The following is a 19,939-nucleotide window of genomic DNA, read 5'->3' as shown; positions in this document are numbered from 1 at the left end:
GTATGATTCTGACATGTTTGATGCCACACATGCTCAGGTTCGGAATCACCCTTGTGTAGCTGGGCATAGGTAGTGAGTGACCTGTGTCCAGTACATGGGTAAAATGGCTTCCCTGCACTAACGAAGTCCAGTGAAACATTGGAGTTCATAGAGACACCTCTGCTCATGCAGTGGTACCCTTACACACAGGTACCTGCAACCTGTCCCCTAGGCTAGGAGGGCCTACCACTGGGGTGACTTACAGAGACCTGTGGTGAAAGGGTGCATGAACCTTTTTACACAGGCTACAATGGCAGGCCTGCAGACACTTTTTGCAATGGGCTCCCATGGGTGGCACAATACATGCTGCAAACCATGGGGAACGCCTGGTGCCCCAATGCCCTGGATACCTAAGTAGCATATACTAGGGACTTATATGGGGGGGAGGGCACCAGTATGCCAATTGTGGGGTGTGCAAAGTCCTAAGCAACCAAATTTAGAGAGAGAGGGGGCAATCATTGGGGTCCTGGTTAGAAGGATCCCAGAAAAAACAGTTGAAACAAGGCAAAAAGTGGAGGTAACCATGCAAAAAAAGGGCGAATTTCCTACACTTTGCTTCCAGCGCACCTCTTTCCGCTGCACATGCTCTCCTCCCCCCGTGCGGGACTCAATTATGCAGATGTGCCTCTCTGATCTGTTGTGCGAGGCAGGGGGCGTGTTTTACCACACAGCTGGATGTAGCTGACCGACATGTTGACTTTCCTCTTATAAAGGGCTGCTAAGCTAGCTCAGTGAGGTAGGCATACTCAGCCATGTAGTTGATCTGACTATTATCAGTGCAACACATCTGTATTATTAATGCTAACAGCAGCACAGGGTAATGTGTGTTTTATTACCACCAGTTACTGCACAATATATTGGCTTTCACAATAAACCAGTCATAAGACTTTTGTGGAGTTTCAGTAACTAAATGCATTTACCAATGCTTGTTTTTCTTTAGTTGTGACATCCAGCGGATGAGTTAGTGATTGTTTTAAACGTAATTGCCAATAAGTTGATGTGCGTCTAAGCTGTGAAATTGTCTAGTTCTGATGGCTTAAATGTATTTTCTCCTTGTAAAGCCAAGCAAGCACTGAGAAAGCAAAAAACAAAAGCATGGCTTAAACTTCAGCAGGAAAAAGAGCAAGAAAGGCGGCAAAAAGAGGAGGAAGAGCAAAGGAAACGCTCTGAAGAAGAGGAGAGAAGAAAAAGGGAAGAGGAAATAAGGAAAATTAGGGACCTATCCAATCAAGAGGAACAGTACAATCGTTTTATGAAACTTGTCGGGGGCAGGAAGCGATCTAAGGACAAGGTAGATACCCAACTACATTTAGTTAAACATCAAATGTCAATGTAGGGGTAAAGGGGTGTGAGTGATATTTGATGCATTTAGACTTTTAAGTTTCTTCGGAATTTAAGTGGTACTTCAGTATTGATTCTTCTTAGGCCGTGGAATGCTGATTGCTAGGGTCCAGTTGCTCATCTTTCTATAGCAACCATTTATAAATGCTACAGTGAGTGGTAAACTGACCAACTGTCTTTAGCCATTCTGAAGACCATGCAAATAGGCCATGAATGTTCGGGGAGGGGCGTTTATGTGATTGGGAAACATTTTGAGTTATCAAAAGAACCATTTACAACAAGAACTGGCAGTGAAGATTGTTAATTGGGCATGAGGATAACCTGCACTTTGTGTATTTCATAAGTAATTCTTAATATAATTGATATTACACTTTATATTTCTAATTTTAGAAGTGTGTCCAAGGGGTCATTATTTAGGTATTACCTAGTGTGACCATGTTTTTGTGGCATCAAATGTGTGTTTACCTTGGACGTGGTCATGGTAGATAAAAGATGGATGCTGGGCCAAGGGAGGAAGAAAATGCTATATAAAATTCATGTATAGATCCCATCCCTAGTAGGAGTTGCTTATAACACCCTCTCCGTTTTCTTGCTAGCGTCCAAATATGGTTTTGGAATATAGGTAACCAAAAGCCAAGATTATTTGTGTACTATGTAATTGCTTATTTGTTGTGATCAGTCCTCAGATTGTGACTTAAAGCGATCAGAAAAGCAGACTTCTGATGGAGCTGGTGGAATTTATCAATATGATAATTATGAAGAAGTTGCAATGGATACAGACAGCGAAACAAACTCACCAGGTGAGAGTGCGTAACTTTGAGAATACTAATTTATGCTGTAGATTAGAATTTAAGAAGTAGAATATACATATCCTGACAGGTTGATTTGAAAAAAGCCCGCTTGGCCGCTTTAGTTGCGCAGCTTTACATTGCACTGTACCAGTTATTGTTGTGAAAACATTCACTGAGTGTGAATAAACTTGCAGTCCTCATTCAGATCTGATGTGTTGTATATTGGAAGAAGAATTGGCTAAACAGGAACTGCGAACTTTGAGACCTTTTATGTGAAGGTGAAAAATATTGACCATGATTAATGGTATCAAATTTTCTTGTTGAAGCTCAAAATACTGAATGAATAAGAAACAGTGCAGTTAAATGTATAATTTTGTACTGGCGCACGTTTACTTGTGTGGATGTAATGCCCTAGCCCAGTTGGTCCTTACCTGTGGTCCGGAGACCCATGGGGGGGTTTCATGAAGCTTACTCGGGGGATCCGTGACTGCTTAGAAAATTAAATAATATTAACAGATTAATAAATTGTATATAGAAAAAGAAGAAAAATTGAAAAATGTTAAGTTTTGTGAATTTGAAATTCATGGAGGAAAATGTAGTAGGTATCCTCGGGTTGATTTGTGGGAGCATTGCAAATGCATCAAACAGAATATAGTATAAATATAATATGGATGATGGGTAGGCTTAGTTGAATTTAGAAAACCTCCTACCTTCCAATTAAAATAATTTTTCAAATATTTCTTTGTTAATCAGATTAGAACATTTAATCATTTGTGTATTTGTAGTTAAAATTATCGAAATTGCTTAGGCCGTTGGGAGTCCCCGGCTTCCAGTAATAATTAAGTGGGGGTCTAGGTTAAGAACCACTGCCCTGGGTCATTGCATTGTGGTCCTCCATTGATGTAAAGACTAGAAAGAAGGACAGAACACATTTATATAGCAAATTGAGAAGCAGAAAATCTATTTTACTAAACCACAGGACAAGTTGTTGGAAAAGCAGTGGGTTTGTTTACTATAAATGAAAGTACAGTATGTGGATAGATTTTGCAATCTGTTACTTGTTGTCATCGTTCATTCACCTATAATTCTCAGGTTACCAGACCATTACTTACTAGTTATAGTTTCTACAAAACACTGAAGTTGTGTGTTTTACTGCTATAGTGATGGATTTATTAGGTGGCCCATTAAAGACACAAGTGCATTAACCTAGTGTTCGGTGGCATGTGTAGCTGCAGATTCACATGTTGTGCATAGTCCGCCGTCTGGTGTTGGGTCGGAGTGTTACAAGTTGTTTTTCTTCGAATAAGTCTTTTCGAGTCACGAGACCGAGGGACTCCTCCTCCTTTGTTCCATTGCGCATGGGCGTCGACTCCATGTTAGATTGTTTTTTTTCCGCCATCGGGTTCTGACGCATTCCTTTTCGCTCCGGGTTTCGGGACGGAAAGATAGTCATAACTTCGGAAAACTACGTCGGTATTGTTTCGTTCGGTATCGGGTTAGAATAGAATCGACACCGAATCGTGAAGAGCTCCGGTCGCCCTTCGGGGTAATTTCGATCCCCCGTCGGGGCCTGGTCGGCCCGACCGCGCGTAACATCGACGCTGATGGAACGGACCCCGTTCCGATTCTGTCCTAAATGCCACAATAAATATCCATATACAGACCAACATTTGGTCTGTAACTTGTGCCTGTCGCCCGAGCACAAGGAAGAAACGTGTGAGGCCTGTCGTGCGTTTCGGTCCCGAAAAACGCTCCGTGACCGGCGAGCCAGAAGATTGCAGATGGCGTCCACGCCGACAGGACACCGAGAGTTCGAGGGACAAGGAGAAGAAGAGGAAGCCGTCTCCATCCATGAATCAGACTCGGAGGAATTCGACGTCGAAGAAACCGTGAGTAAGACGTCGAAGCAAGCACCACACAAGAAAACATACAAGGCCCAGGGGACGCCACTGCCAACAGGCCATGGCTCAACCCATAAAGTAGGTGACCGTCCATCGGCACCGAAAAAGGCCGAACTGGTGCCGAGATCGTCCGACTCGGGTCGAGACACAGGCACGCAGCAATCTCGGGACCGAGAAAGTGCTGCTGAAAAAGATCGACGCCGAGACAGCGGAACCAAAGCTGCTCGACGCAGAGACAGCGGCACCGAGGAAGATAGACGCCGAGAAAGCTCGACGCCGAAAAAGAAAATTCTCCTCGGAGCCGAAAACAAGCAGAGACACAGTTTCGGTGCCAAAACGACCAGCAACCGAACCAACTGCCAGCTCATATACAGAGGAACAATCACTGTCCTCTCAAATGCGCAAACACAGATTTGAAGAAGAGTTACAGACCACTGATGTAGACCACACACAAAAGCGGATCTTCATACAAAGTGGGACAGGGAAGATCAGCACTCTTCCCCCAATCAGGAGAAAAAGGAGACTCGAGTTCCAAACACAAGAACAAACACCACAAAAAATGGTGAAGAAGGTAACTCCGCCACCCTCTCCTCCACCTGTAACTCACACATCACCGGCACAGACTCCGTCACATTCACCGGCTCATACCACCATGAGCCAAGACGACCAGGACGCTTGGGACTTATACGACGCCCCAGTATCAGACAATAGTCCTGAGTCGTACCCTACCAAGCCCTCACCACCCGAGGACAGCACAGCATATGCACAGGTGGTAGCTAGGGCAGCAGAGTTCCATAACGTGTCGTTACACGCAGAACCTGTCGAGGATGACTTCCTTTTCAACACCCTCTCTTCCACCCATAGCACCTACCAAAGCCTGCCTATGCTTCCAGGAAGGCTAAGGCACGCAAAGCAGATCTTCAAAGAACCTGTCAAGAGTAGAGCGATAACTGCAAGGGTGGAGAAAAAATATAAAGCACCGCCCACGGACCCTACTTTTATCACCTCACAGCTGCCACCAGATTCAGTCGTGGTAGGGGCAGCTCGCAAGAGAGCCAACTCGCACACATCAGGCGAGGCACCACCTCCGGATAAGGAGAGCCGCAAGTTCGACGCAGCTGGGAAAAGGGTCGCAGTACAAGCTGCAAACCAGTGGCGCATCGCCAACTCTCAGGCGCTCCTAGCGCGATATGATAGAGCCCATTGGGACGAGATGCAGCATCTCATCGAGCATCTACCCAAGGAATTTCAAAAACGGGCAAAACAAGTGGTTGAGGAAGGACAAAACATCTCCAATAACCAAATACGCTCCTCTATGGACGCAGCGAACACAGCGGCAAGAACAATAAATACCGCAGTAACCATAAGAAGGCACGCATGGTTGCGCACATCTGGCTTTAAACCGGAAATACAGCAAGCGGTACTCAATATGCCGTTCAATGAACAACAATTGTTTGGACCCGAAGTGGACACGGCAATTGAGAAATTGAAAAAGGACACGGACACAGCCAAGGCCATGGGCGCACTCTATTCCCCGCAGGGCAGAGGCACTTTCGGCACCTTCCGCAAAACAACCTTCAGAGGGGGGTTTCGGGGTCAAGCCACACAAGCCAGCACCTCACAATCTACACCGTCTACCTACCAGGGACAGTACCAAAGGGGAGGCTTTCGGGGCCAGTATAGAGGAGGACAATTCCCTAGAAACCGGGGAAAATTTCAAAGTCCAAAAACCCCTCCAACCAAACAGTGACTCACAAGTCACTCAACCCCTTCACACAACACCAGTGGGGGGAAGACTAAGTCAGTTTTACAAATCTTGGGAGGAGATAACAACAGACACTTGGGTCTTAGCAATTATCCGACATGGTTATTGCATAGAATTTCTCCAACTCCCTCCAGATGTCCCACCAAAAACACAGAATATGTCAAAACAACATCTAGACCTTCTAGAACTAGAAGTTCAAGCATTACTGCAAAAGGACGCAATAGAATTGGTACCATGTACACAAAAAAACACGGGAGTTTACTCACTGTACTTTCTAATACCAAAAAAGGACAAAACACCGAGACCAATCCTAGATCTCAGAACACTACACCTACATCAAATCAGACCACTTTCGCATGGTCACGCTACAAGACGTGTTACCACTGCTAAAGCAACAAGACTACATGACAACCTTAGATCTAAAGGACGCGTATTTCCACATACCGATACATCCCTCGCACAGGAAATACCTAAGGTTTGTATTCAAAGGAATACATTACCAATTCAAAGTGTTGCCGTTCGGTATCACAACCGCACCAAGAGTATTTACAAAATGCCTAGCAGTAGTAGCTGCACACATCAGAAGGCAGCATATACATGTATTCCCGTACCTAGACGATTGGCTAATCAAGACCAACTCCCTCACAAAGTGTTCACACCGCACAGATTATGTCATACAAACCCTCTACAAACTCGGTTTCTCCATCAACTATACAAAATCTCACATTCTGCCGTGCAAAACACAGCAATACTTAGGAGCGACAATCAACACAACAAAGGGAATAGCCACTCCAAGTCCACAAAGGGTTCCAAATTTTCACAAGGTTATACAAGCCATGTATCCAACACAAAAGATACAGGCAAAGACGGTATTAAAACTCCTAGGCATGATGTCCTCATGCATAGCCATTGTCCCAAACGCAAGACTGCACATGAGGCCCTTGCAACAGTGCCTAGCATCAGTGGTCACATGCACAGGGTCACCTTCTAGATCTGGTGTTGATAGACCGCCAAACATACATCTCGCTTCTATGGTGGAACAGTATAAATTTAAACAAAGGGCGGCCTTTCCAAGACCCAGTGCCACAATACGTGATAACAACAGATGCTTCCATGACAGGGTGGGGAGCACACCTCAATCAACACAGCATCCAAGGACAATGGGACGTACATCAAACAAAGCTGCATATAAATCACCTTGAATTGTTAGCAGTATTCCTAGCGTTGAAAGCATTTCAACCCATCATAACCCACAAATACATTCTTGTCCAAACAGACAACATGACAACAATGTATTATCTAAACAAACAGGGGGGAACACACTCTACACAGCTGTGCCTCCTGGCACAAAAGATATGGCAATGGGCAATTCACAACCACATTCGCCTAATAGCACAATTTATTCCAGGGATCCAAAATCAACTAGCAGACAATCTCTCTCGAGATCACCAACAGGTCCACGAATGGGAGATTCACCCCCAAATTCTAAACACTTACTTCAAAATTTGGGGGACACCTCAAATAGACCTATTTGCAACAAAGGAGAACGCAAAATGCCAAAACTTCGCATCCAGGTACCCACACAGGCAGTCTCAAGGCAATGCTCTATGGATGAACTGGTCAGGGATATTTGCGTACGCTTTTCCCCCTCTCCCTCTCCTTCCATATCTAGTAAACAAATTGAGTCAAAACAAACTCAAACTCATACTAATAGCACCAACATGGGCAAGACAACCTTGGTACACAACACTACTAGACCTGTCAGTAGTACCCCATGTCAGGTTGCCCAACAAACCAGATCTGTTAACACAACACAAACAACAGATCAGGCATCCAAACCCAGCATCGCTGAATCTAGCAATCTGGCTCCTGAGATCCTAGAATTCGGACATTTAAACCTCACCCAAGAATGTATGGAAGTCATAAAACAAGCTAGAAGACCATCCACTAGACACTGCTATGCAAGCAAATGGAAAAGATTTGTTTGCTACTGCCATAATAATCAAGTTAAACCATTACATGCATCTCCAAAGGATATAGTGGGATACTTGCTACATTTACAAAAATCAAATCTAGCCTTCTCTTCCATAAAGATACACCTCGCAGCAATATCTGCATACCTGCAAATTACCCATTCAACTTCACTATTTAGGATACCGGTCATTAAAGCGTTTATGGAAGGCCTGAAAAGAATTATACCACCAAGAACACCACCTGTTCCTTCATGGAACCTCAACATCGTCTTAACAAGACTCATGGGCCCACCTTTTGAACCCATGCACTCGTGCGAAATGCATTTCTTAACGTGGAAGGTTGCATTTCTCATTGCCATCACATCTCTAAGAAGAGTAAGTGAAATTCAGGCGTTTACTATACAAGAAGCTTTTATTCAAATACACAAAAATAAGGTGGTCCTAAGAACCAATCCAAATTTTTTACCAAAAGTTATTTCACCGTTCCACTTAAATCAAACGGTAGAACTACCAGTGTTCTTCCCACAGCCAGACTCAGTAGCTGAAAGGGCACTACATACATTAGACATCAGAAGAGCACTAATGTACTACATTGACAGAACAAAAGAAATTAGAAAAACAAAACAACTGTTTATTGCATTTCAAAAACCTCAAACAGGAAACCCAATATCAAAACAGGGTATAGCCAGATGGATAGTTAAGTGCATCCAAACCTGCTACCTTAAAGCAAAGAGAGAACTGCCCATTACACCAAGGGCACATTCAACCAGAAAGAAAGGCGCTACCATGGCCTTCCTAGGAAACATTCCAATGAACGAGATATGTAAGGCAGCCACATGGTCTACGCCTCACACATTTACTAAGCACTACTGTGTAGACGTGCTATCCGCACAACAAGCCACAGTAGGTCAAGCCGTACTAAGAACTTTATTTCAGACTACTTCCACTCCTACAGGCTGAGCCACCGCTTTTGGGGAGATAACTGCTTACTAGTCTATGCATAACATGTGTATCTGCAGCTACACATGCCACCGAACGGAAAATGTCACTTACCCAGTGTACATCTGTTCGTGGCATTAGTCGCTGCAGATTCACATGTGCCCACCGGCCTCCCCGGGAGCCTGTAGCCGTTTGGAAGTTATCTTCAACATTTGTACATTTGTAAATATATTACTTAAACCTTATTTGGTACATACTTATTCATTCCATTGCATGGGCACTATTACTAACATACACAACTCCTACCTCACCCTCTGCGGGGAAAACAATCTAACATGGAGTCGACGCCCATGCGCAATGGAACAAAGGAGGAGGAGTCCCTCGGTCTCGTGACTCGAAAAGACTTCTTCGAAGAAAAACAACTTGTAACACTCCGACCCAACACCAGACGGCGGACTATGCACAACATGTGAATCTGCAGCGACTAATGCCACGAACAGATGTACACTGGGTAAGTGACATTTTCCTTTCCTTGCATGATTGTCGGAAATATTACAAGTGAATCGTTATTTGTTTGTAGCCCACTCAATTTCTCAGATTATTGATTTAGCCTGAAAGATATTAGCAATTCTTTGCAGTTCATAGAACTTTCAGTGTGCATCATCTGTTGCTCTGCTCCCACTTTTATTTTGTATTTGCATAATTCCTCTCTCTGGATGAGAGCATGAGCCCCTTGTGGAACTGTACGTTGACCATTGGTTGAGTGCAAACTAACTTACCCACATAGATAAAATGCGGGTGATGGCTTGTTCTGCTACTGACTGGCTTAAGCCCTTCTGGCCAATTCTTTGGGCCACTACAGCTGCCAATTGTTTTTAAGCTTGGTTTTATTTTTAGGTGCAGCTGGCCGCTTTTGAGAGTCAGTTTTGGGCTCAGTTTATTTAGATGTGCCCACCTATATTGATTAGTCCACTTCACAACATTCTTAACACAAACTGTCCTCAATTAGGCTCAGAGATGAGGTCATATTTCCTCAAAGATGCAACAGCTCCCTTTGTTTCTGCTAAATGAAAACCGAAGACTCCTTGTAGGCACCAACATGCATGTTATCAACAAGGAAATAAAACTATGATAGGGTATCTTAACCAATATTTTCCCATTTCTTTTTAATATAAGCACCCTAGTCATGTGCATTGTAGTTTCTTTCTTTGCTTAATAGCCATGTACATTAACCCTTTGCGTTCTGTAACTCACTTCATTGAATTCTGTGCCTATTTTCATATGACCATGTTATATGCTGATCTGTCACCATACCTCTGGGTCAGTATTTGTTCCTCAAGTACATGGCATTGCAGATGGAAGTCTGAGGTTTGGGTCTGTCTCTCTTCTCTGAAAGGTAGTAGTGAGGTAGGATCTGCAGCTTTTTGAGTGACCGCTTACTACAACAGCTGTTTTCAGATGTCTTTCAGACTGGCAGATTTGATAGTTCAATGGTTATTTGGAGTATACGTTTAAGACAGGAGCTGTGGAATTGCAGAATGAAGGAATGAACAATTTTGTGCAGTTTAGATCAGAACTTGTGCACTATCGTGTGAATTGTAGATGTGACATTTGAATTTGTACATGAAGTGTTAAACATATTCTTTTTTTCCTTCTAACATGCATAATTAGCAACAGTCTATATTTAGAATGATCGTTGACAATATTTGAAGATGTAGCTACGTGGCATGCAATACATTCTTAAACTTCAGCTTGACAAACCTTTTTAACAGTGTTTATTTGGTCAGGGGTTGTTTCAAAGTTTGTAATTTCTTTCTGTGTAGGGGCTTCTCCAGTGCGGCAGAGCTCAGTTGAGTATTTTCCCCCACCTCCTCAAACGTCGTTGCCACCTATATTGGTAAGTACGTGTGTGTGTGTGTGTGTGTGTGTGCATTCTGTAATATTTTTATTCCGTTCTTGTGTAGTTTGCACAGCCTCATCATCAGAGGAATGACGCCTTTGTGATAAAAGGACTGCAAGCTTTTTCACTATCAATGCTATTATGGGTCTGACTTGCGTCAGCGCTGCGTCACTTTACGTCTTCTTACCTATCTGAGCAACTTATTACTTAGCAGATTTTACAGTTGTCCAGTTAGAGGTATTTTAGGAGGTTATTCCAGAGTTTTGTTTCTTTCACTTTTAGGGGTTTGTGCCAGGCTCTGTTGAGTTCAGTTCTTGTTGGTTAGTCAACATAGTCCAACTATATGAACATCAATATTGGGCTTAGATGTAACAGACTCCTAGTAGTGAAAATTGGTTTTCGTACTTCATCCCGAGAGGAATTAGTTTACAGGCTTTGTGGGCATCAGTGCTTCCCTTAGTTTTATTCATTATTTTCTAGGGGCCGCTAATGCCAATACAGAAAACTTGGGAGTTGCAGTGCATCAGTATACTGACAATACTCACTTATGCTTAAAAAGCTCTCCAATAAATGGCATTACCACACTCAGGATTTGTCTTTGTAGACTTAAACCATGGACTAATAAGAACTTTCCCATTGTAATTGAACATACAAAGGAATTCCTTCTCAAGTGCACACCCACATAATACTTAACCTCATCATTCTGGATTCTCTTCCAAAGGGGGGGTTTCTCCTTCACCCTATGTATGAGAAATCCTTGTCCATTTGTCAGATAGTCATTAAAGCAGCATAATAAAATAACTACATTATATAGATATCCTACCCTCTCTCTGGAGAGTGCAGCATCGCAACCATTCCAGCCTCTTAGTCTACCTCACTGCTGGTATGCAGGACAGCCAGTACCCCTCAGCCTGTCTTGCGTGAGTCCTTGGTATTGTGCCTCTCGCTACCCAGATCATCTCAAAACTTTTTTGGGCAGCCCTTTCCTACATATATTCTGTTTTCAGTATCCATCCTTCGGTCCCTATTATGTATTCTTGGAATTGACCCTGTGCCCCACTTTTGGTCAGTGTTCCTCTATATTATAATACCTCCTAGTTTTATTAATATTTGTATATAGGATTCTAAATATGAAGCAATAACCGGGACACTTACGCCTTGTTGGGAGTGCCCACCATTCACCCTCCCTTTGTATAGTACATGTATGTAACCCTTCTTGCGCAGCCTCATATCATCCTATTTGCTGGTTTATTCAGAGGTGCATAGGCCAATTTATTTGATAAAGCTAACCCGAGCTGCTTCATAATATATCCGAATATTATGAGCACAATACCCCCTACGTATATCAATGTCAGTAGTAGCGCAACCCTCTGTGCACTGCGGGGCCCATAAAAGCATATTTATTGGTCAGTTATTTGTACTGAAAAGTGTCAGGTATGCTGCAAAGGCTTTTTTGTAGTCTCTATACAAATTGGGCTAGTCCTCTCTATTTCCCACCCACCCATTGTGTATATTAAGTACTTTTCACAATTAAGTTTTAATCCCAAATTTCTACCATAGATATCAAATTTAATTTCAACCAGGAAGATCTTGGGCCGAGGCACTAACAGTATCTGCATATAGGTATAGTCTTTCCTCCCAATCCACTTCCTGCTGCCAACCCCCCCCTTGTCATCTGCATGGTTCTACTCTGCTAGATCTAACTTCACTACGGTTAATAGCATTGGTGACGGGGGGGGGCAACCATGCCTAACTTCCTACCCAGTCGAAACTCAGTAGATAGTACCCCGTTCACTCTCGCCTCTGCTCTAGGGTCTTTGTAGGGAGGTATAACCGGCATCAGAAATTTGTGTCCCAATCCCATCTTTGCCAAGATGTCTAAAGAGAATTTTTTTTTTCTTTTTTTTCTTCACCCTTTTAAAAGCTTTGTTCGTGTTTGTTTATGATATTGCAAGGATACTATCACTACCTTTGCCATGGTGATATTCTTATATGGGCTTCTGAGGTTTAATTTGGTAGATCTGTGGGCATAAGTTTGGTCTGATCCGAATGAACCGGGTCTTCAACCACTCTTCAGAATCTGTTCACCAGTAGCTTGATGTCTTTATTAAGTGAAAACATCAATCAGTAAGACTTGCTCCTATGTTTAGGTTTGCCATCTTTTATGGAGGAGTGTGATTGCTGCAGTCTGTAATATTTTGGAAACTCTCCTGTAGGATATGTCTGTATATGTACAGCCTGTAACAGTTCTGTTTCCCTTTCGACTTTCCATTTAAAATATTCCACAGGCAGTCCTGTAGAGCCAGGTGTTTTCCTCAACTGTGTGAGTGCCATCTTCTTCTTTCTTTTTATTTTTATTCGACTTCAGTTAGATCTCCCTTCAGCTCCACTGTGTTCGCCTTCACCAAGCGTCTGCATGGACAGTCTTGAAAAACCTGCTTGAGCTCCGTAGAAGAGACCATTATCTGAAAGCTATAGAAACTCAGGAAAATAGTCTGCAAACACTCTTGCAATGTCCTGTCTCCCCCAAACCCTTGTCCCATCTGGCATCAGTTTAATCATAATATGGTTTGAGTGTTATTTCCCTGCTGATAAGCCATGCCTGTGGTTTCTCTGCTTTATTCCCAGCCTCTTATATCTGTATTGATTTGGTTAGCACGTGGGAAGGTAAGCATTTTGTCCCTCTGTCAGGATTTGAATCTATTTGATTTCCATGTGTAGGAGGTCCCGTTCTAGTCCTAGTCCTTACAGCTGCATCTTCTTTTTTTTTTTTTTTTTTTTTTTTTTTTTTTAACCGGTATTCTCCTTAAAGTAGAGTTCTGTGGCCTTGTCTAACATCTTTATTTCTTCTTTATTTCTTAATCGTCATGCACCCCCCCCCTCTTTCAGTGACCTTTCCAATTTTACGAGAAGCTTGGAATGATGGGATACACACCCCTTGCTTTAAACTCTGTTTCCTTAAATCCATGTTTAGTAGCCATTGGGATAATGTGTGCTAGAGGGAGTCATGAGCACCTGAATAGTATGAGAATCTCTTATCCTGTATATACAGTATGGAAGGCAATTCAGTGCCAGCTTTGGCAACTTTCCATGCCACTCAACTCAGTGCCACACCACTCCATGCCACAACACTCATTTTAGTTGAGCTGAGTAGCAGCTATGCTGCTGTACAATATAGCTAAACAGTGGCAAAGCCAATAGCTGTTGTATGATCTTTAAGAAGGATTGCAACCCCTTAACCTCCTGTCGTAAACGTGGAGTGGCTGTCTACCTTGTGTTTCCTTCTCCCCAAATACTCACATCTCATTCTTTCATGTTTTTCCTGGAGGAATACCATGTCTGCTTAATGATGCATTAACACTCTGGATACCAGGTCCTCTCTCTTTTATTTTCTAGGTCACTAAAGTTTAATGTCCATTCTGTCAACATGCGTAGCATTGCACATGCACTCTCCTTTCCACCCCTGTTGCATTCCACCCGGTTGGGGAAATCCCTGTTTCACCCTTTTGCCCCTCAAAATCCTGTACTGCTGATAACTTTATCCCAACTCCTTCCCTCCCAACTACACCATGCTGCAGCATTCAAAGTGGCCTCCCCAGTGCACCGAGTGTCTGGTGTCCCATCCTTAACGTATAAACAATTTAATGTAGTATCTGTCAGATGTCTCTTTAGAGAGGATTCTCGGTCACTGGTAAAAGAGAGGACTAGGGAATTTTAGAAAAGTAACCTCAGTTTGTACTAGGGAAGTAAATCAATATGTGGTGTTATTGTGAGGCCTCATCATGTAATAATGCCACATACTTTATCAGGTCCAGTTAGGATTCTTTAATAAAAACCTCAGCTCAGTGCTGGGTTGCTGTGGCAAAGAGCGGCCAGGCTTAAAGGGTTCATTTAGGAGTGTCACAATGCATAATAAATCCGACACCAATTTATAAAAAAAATACATTATTTTATCTTGAAATGGACACTAAAAAACAAAACTGGAGATAAGAATTTTCTAAGGTAAACAAATTATTTTGATAAAGATGCAATAAATTGTTGAAACAATCAAGCCGTTAGTAGCCAACTGGTTAGAACAGCTACTTGTCTTTACTTGGACGTCCACAACGGGTTAGGGAACCAGTCAGAGGGGCCCTATATGCCCAGGGAGACACTTACCTGTCACTTTCAGCAGTCTTAGTGTCCAAAATGTCTTTGTTTTACACAGTCCAGCCAAGAAGTGGCCCTGATGCTTCAAATGCTGAAAGCACAGAAGATATGCAATGAGTTTTCCTTGGGTCTACGAGCTTCAGGGTCTAGGACTTGATCTTCCACTCAAAACCTAAGGAGTATGCTTCACCCTGGCTTAGTCCTGCTGTAGGGGCAACTTTCCAGTGGGTTTTGCCATTGCTTTCAATGGCAAAGTATAGCTTGCAGTTTAAAATGCTCTACCAGTCTGTAGTGGCAGTCTTGGAGGCATGTTTTACTTTGACATACTTGGGGGGCACATATCTAGTGCTGCAGTCAACAAGTGACACTTTTACTTATGTATGTGTGAGATACCATATACTAGAGACTTACTTGTTAGTTAAAGTATGCCAGTTGGGTGGAAGCCAGTCAACCATGTACCTTTAAGGGTCAGAGCACATGCACGGCGTCCCATTTAGTTGGGCTCGGGGCATTTCAGAGCCATTACACCAATGCCTAGTAGTCAGAATGGGGCAAAACGTGGTGGTGAAACTTGCAAAAATCCTGTATCCTCACACAGAGTAACCCACCCAAGTATGCATCACAAGCAGGTTATAAAAATAGATAAGATGTCCAGGTGGATGCAGCTCAGGAAGTTATACAAGGTCTTCTTTCAAGATGGCCACATCTAGTGTGAACTCCACTTGGGGTCATGGGCATTTTATATTACACGATTAATTAATATAACATTCAAATATCAAGGTTTCCTTGCAATTTAAAAAAACTTTTTGGTGAAATAAAATGTTAATTATTGTCAAATTAGGACATTTACAAAAGTTGTTAGCATTTTCATTCCAACTGTGAATCACAGTTTAGCGTTAAAAACTTCCTAGAATACCAGCATGCTCGCGCTATCCCCTAATATAAATATATTAAATTATTGCTGGCTTAATGTTATCAGATGTGCCAGAACAAATGTGTTAGAATAAACAGTGAAAACAATGAAAAGAGACAGTCAAACTGTCTTCAGAAAGCAAGCAGGAAGAACCTTCAAAGTGACAAAAGGCTTCCACTGGAACTATTCGAAAACAGCATAACATTATTAAGACAATAGAGCACATTTTGAGAAACATAAACACACAATAAATATTATGAATCCGGCAGCTCTGTTTTACAAGATGGAGTCTGGCCTAGTTAAGTAAAGGGCCAGAAAACACTCTTGTACACGTCCTCCCCTTGTAACAAATTCATGTTGAGGTACAAATGATTCAGACCAGAAAATAACTTCCATAAAAAATAGCCCCTCTGATTATCACAAAATCCTACTATTACATAATACAGTATCTATCATTTTCTGTTGTTTTTTTGTTTGTTTGTTTTTTACATTTTTACTCTTCCAGCACCTTGATTAAATCATAAACATTTTCCAGCTTAAATATATGATTTTTCGATCATTCAGAAACATTGCTGACAACATGTAGGAAGTTGGCTCTGTATGAACTATTTCAAAGTAAGGAATAGTATGCACAGAGTCCAAGGGTTCCCCTTAGAGGTAAGATAGTGACAAAAAGAGATAATACTAATGCTCTATTTTGTGGTAGTGTGGTCGAGCAGTAGGCTTATCCAAGGAGTAGTGTTAAGCATTTGTTGTACATACACACAGGCAATAAATGAGGAACACACACTCAAAGACAATTCCAGGCCAATAGGTTTTGTTATAGAAAAATATATTTTCTTAGTTTATTTTAAGAACCACAGGTTCAAATTCTACATGTAATATCTAATTTGAAAGGTATTGCAGGTAAGTACTTTAGGAATTTTGAATGATTACAGTAGCATATATACTTTTCACATAAAACACAAATAGCTGTTTTAAAAGTGGACACTTATTTTTACAGGTAAGTAAGTCACTTACAGGTTTCAGTTTTTGGTCCAAGGTAGCCCACCGTTGGGGGTTCAGAGCAACCCCAATGTTACCACACCAGCCGCTCAGGGCCGGTCAGGTGCAGAGGTCAAAGAGGTGCCCAAAACACATAGGCTTCAATGGAGAGAAGGGGGTGCCCCGGTTCCGGTCTGCCAGCAGGTAGGTACCCGCGTCTTTGGAGGGCAGACCAGCGGGGTTTTGTAGGGCACCGGGGGGGGACACAAGTCAGTACAAAAAGTACACCCTCAGCAGCGCGGGGCGGCCGGGTGCAGTGTGCAAACACGCGTCGGGTTTTCAATGGTTTTCAATGAGAGACCAAGGGATCTCTTCAGCGGTGCAGGCAGGCAAGGGGGGGGCTCCTCGGGGTAGCCACCACCTGGACAAGGGAGAGGTCCTCCTGGGGGTCACTCCTACACAGGAGTTCCGTTCCTTTAGGTGCTGGGGGCTGCGGGTGCAGGGTCTTTTCCAGCTGTCGGGAAATGGAGTTCAGGCAGTCGCGGTCAGGGGGAGCCTCGGGATTCCCTCTGCAGGCGTCGCTGTGGGGGCTCAGGGGGGACAACTTTGGTTACTCACGGTCTCGGAGTCGCCGGAGGGTCCTCCCTGAGGTGTTGGTTCTCCACCAGTCGAGTCGGGGTCGCCGGGTGCAGTGTTGCAAGTCTCACGCTTCTTGCGGGGAGTTGCAGGGGTCTTTAAATCTGCTCCTTGAAACAAAGTTGCAGTTCTTTTGGAGCAGGGCCGCTGTCCTCGGGAGTTTCTTGTCTTTCTTGAAGCAGGGCAGTCCTTAGAGGATTCAGAGGTCGCTGGTCCCTTGGAAAGCGTCGCTGGAGCAGGGTTCTTAGGAAGGCAGGAGACAGGCCGGTAGGACTGGGGCCAAAGCAGTTGGTGTCTTCTGTTCTTCCTCTGCAGGGGTTTTTCAGCTCAGCAGTCTTCTTCTTCTTGTAGTTTCAGGAATCTAAATTCTTAGGTTCAGGGAAGCCCTTAAATACTAAATTTAAGGGCGTGTTTAGGTCTGGGGGGTTAGTAGCCAATGGCTACTAGCCCTGAGGGTGGGTACACCCTCTTTGTGCCTCCTCCCAAGGGGAGGGGGTCACATCCCTAATCCTATTGGGGAATCCTCCATCTGCAAGATGGAGGATTTCTAAAAGTTAGTCCTTCAGCTCAGGACACCTTAGGGGCTGTCCTGACTGGCCAGTGACTCCTCCTTGTTATTCTCATTATCTCCTCCGGCCTTGCCGCTAAAAGTGGGGCCGTGGCCGGAGGGGGCGGGCAACTCCACTAGCTGGAGTGCCCTGCGGTGCTGGAACAAAGGGGGTAAGCCTTTGAGGCTCACCGCCTGGTGTTACAGCTCCTGCCTGGGGTAGGTGATAGCATCTCCACCCAGTGCAGGCTTTGTTACTGGCCTCAGAGTGACAAAGGCACTCTCCCCATGGGGCCAGCAACATGTCTCGGTTGTGGCAGTGTAGGAAGTTGGCTCTGTATGCACTATTTCAAAGTAAGGAATAGTATGCACAGAGTCCAAGGGTTCCCCTTAGAGGTAAGATAGTGGCAAAAAGAGATAATACTAATGCTCTATTTTGTGGTAGTGTGGTCGAGCAGTAGGCTTATCCAAGGAGTAGTGTTAAGCATTTGTTGTACATACACATAGACAATAAATGAGGTACACACACTCAGAGACAAATCCAGCCAATAGGTTTTTGTATAGAAAAATATCTTTTCTTAGTTTATTTTAAGAACCACAGGTTCAAATTCTACATGTAATATCTCATTCGAAAGGTATTGCAGGTAAGTACTTTAGGAACTTCAAATCATAAAAATTGCATGTATACTTTTCAAGTTATTGACAAATAGCTGTTTTAAAAGTGGACACTTAGTGCAATTTTCACAGTTCCTGGGGGAGGTAAGTTTTTGTTAGTTTTACCAGGTAAGTAAGACACTTACAGGGTTCAGTTCTTGGTCCAAGGTAGCCCACCGTTGGGGGTTCAGAGCAACCCCAAAGTTACCACACCAGCAGCTCGGGGCCGGTCAGGTGCAGAGTTCAAAGTGGTGCCCAAAACGCATAGGCTAGAGTGGAGAGAAGGGGGTGCCCCGGTTCCGGTCTGCTTGCAGGTAAGTACCCGCGTCTTCGGAGGGCAGACCAGGGGGGTTTTGTAGGGCACCGGGGGGGACACAAGCCCACACAGAAATTTCACCCTCAGCGGCGCGGGGGCGGCCGGGTGCAGTGTAGAAACAAGCGTCGGGTTCGCAATGTTAGTCTATGAGAGATCTCAGGATCTCTTCAGCGCTGCAGGCAGGCAAGGGGGGGGGTTCCTCGGGGAAACCTCCACTTGGGCAAGGGAGAGGGACTCCTGGGGGTCACTTCTCCAGTGAAAGTCCGGTCCTTCAGGTCCTGGGGGCTGCGGGTGCAGGGTCTCTCCCAGGCGTCGGGACTTTGGATTCAAAGAGTCGCGGTCAGGGGAAGCCTCGGGATTCCCTCTGCAGGCGGCGCTGTGGGGGCTCAGGGGGGACAGGTTTTGGTACTCACAGTATCAGAGTAGTCCTGGGGTCCCTCCTGAGGTGTTGGATCTCCACCAGCCGAGTCGGGGTCGCCGGGTGCAGTGTTGCAAGTCTCACGCTTCTTGCGGGGAGCTTGCAGGGTTCTTTCAAGGCTGCTGGAAACAAAGTTGCAGCCTTTCTTGGAGCAGGTCCGCTGTCCTCGGGAGTTTCTTGTCTTTTCGAAGTAGGGGCAGTCCTCAGAGGATGTCGAGGTCGCTGGTCCCTTTGGAAGGCGTCGCTGGAGCAGGATCTTTGGAAGGCAGGAGACAGGCCGGTGAGTTTCTGGAGCCAAGGCAGTTGTCGTCTTCTGGTCTTCCTCTGCAGGGGTTTTTCAGCTAGGCAGTCCTTCTTCTTGTAGTTGCAGGAATCTAATTTTCTAGGGTTCAGGGTAGCCCTTAAATACTAAATTTAAGGGCGTGTTTAGGTCTGGGGGGTTAGTAGCCAATGGCTACTAGCCCTGAGGGTGGGTACACCCTCTTTGTGCCTCCTCCCAAGGGGAGGGGGACACCATCCTAACCCTATTGGGGGAATCCTCCATCTGCAAGATGGAGGATTTCTAAAAGTTAGAGTCACCTCAGCTCAGGACACCTTAGGGGCTGTCCTGGCTGGCCAGTGACTCCTCCTTGTTGCTTTCTTTGTTCCCTCCAGCCTTGCCGCCAAAAGTGGG

General features: G+C 44.2%; 1 protein-coding gene across 1 annotated transcript in view; it reads left to right on the top strand.

The window, feature by feature from the left end:
* ZFC3H1 (zinc finger C3H1-type containing) overlaps nucleotides 1-19,939 on the top strand; it is a 715,283-nt gene that overhangs the window by 42,624 nt on the left and 652,720 nt on the right. The window contains exons 5-7 of the mRNA XM_069228345.1: nucleotides 1,101-1,330; nucleotides 2,060-2,180; nucleotides 10,573-10,646. Of these exons, the coding sequence (XP_069084446.1) occupies nucleotides 1,101-1,330; nucleotides 2,060-2,180; nucleotides 10,573-10,646 (425 nt within the window). The remainder of the gene's footprint in view (nucleotides 1-1,100; nucleotides 1,331-2,059; nucleotides 2,181-10,572; nucleotides 10,647-19,939) is intronic.

This window comes from Pleurodeles waltl, chromosome 4_1 (assembly GCF_031143425.1).
Source record: "Pleurodeles waltl isolate 20211129_DDA chromosome 4_1, aPleWal1.hap1.20221129, whole genome shotgun sequence".
NCBI classification, from domain to species: domain Eukaryota; kingdom Metazoa; phylum Chordata; class Amphibia; order Caudata; family Salamandridae; genus Pleurodeles; species Pleurodeles waltl.
This window is presented reverse-complemented; position numbering and strand designations above follow the sequence as displayed.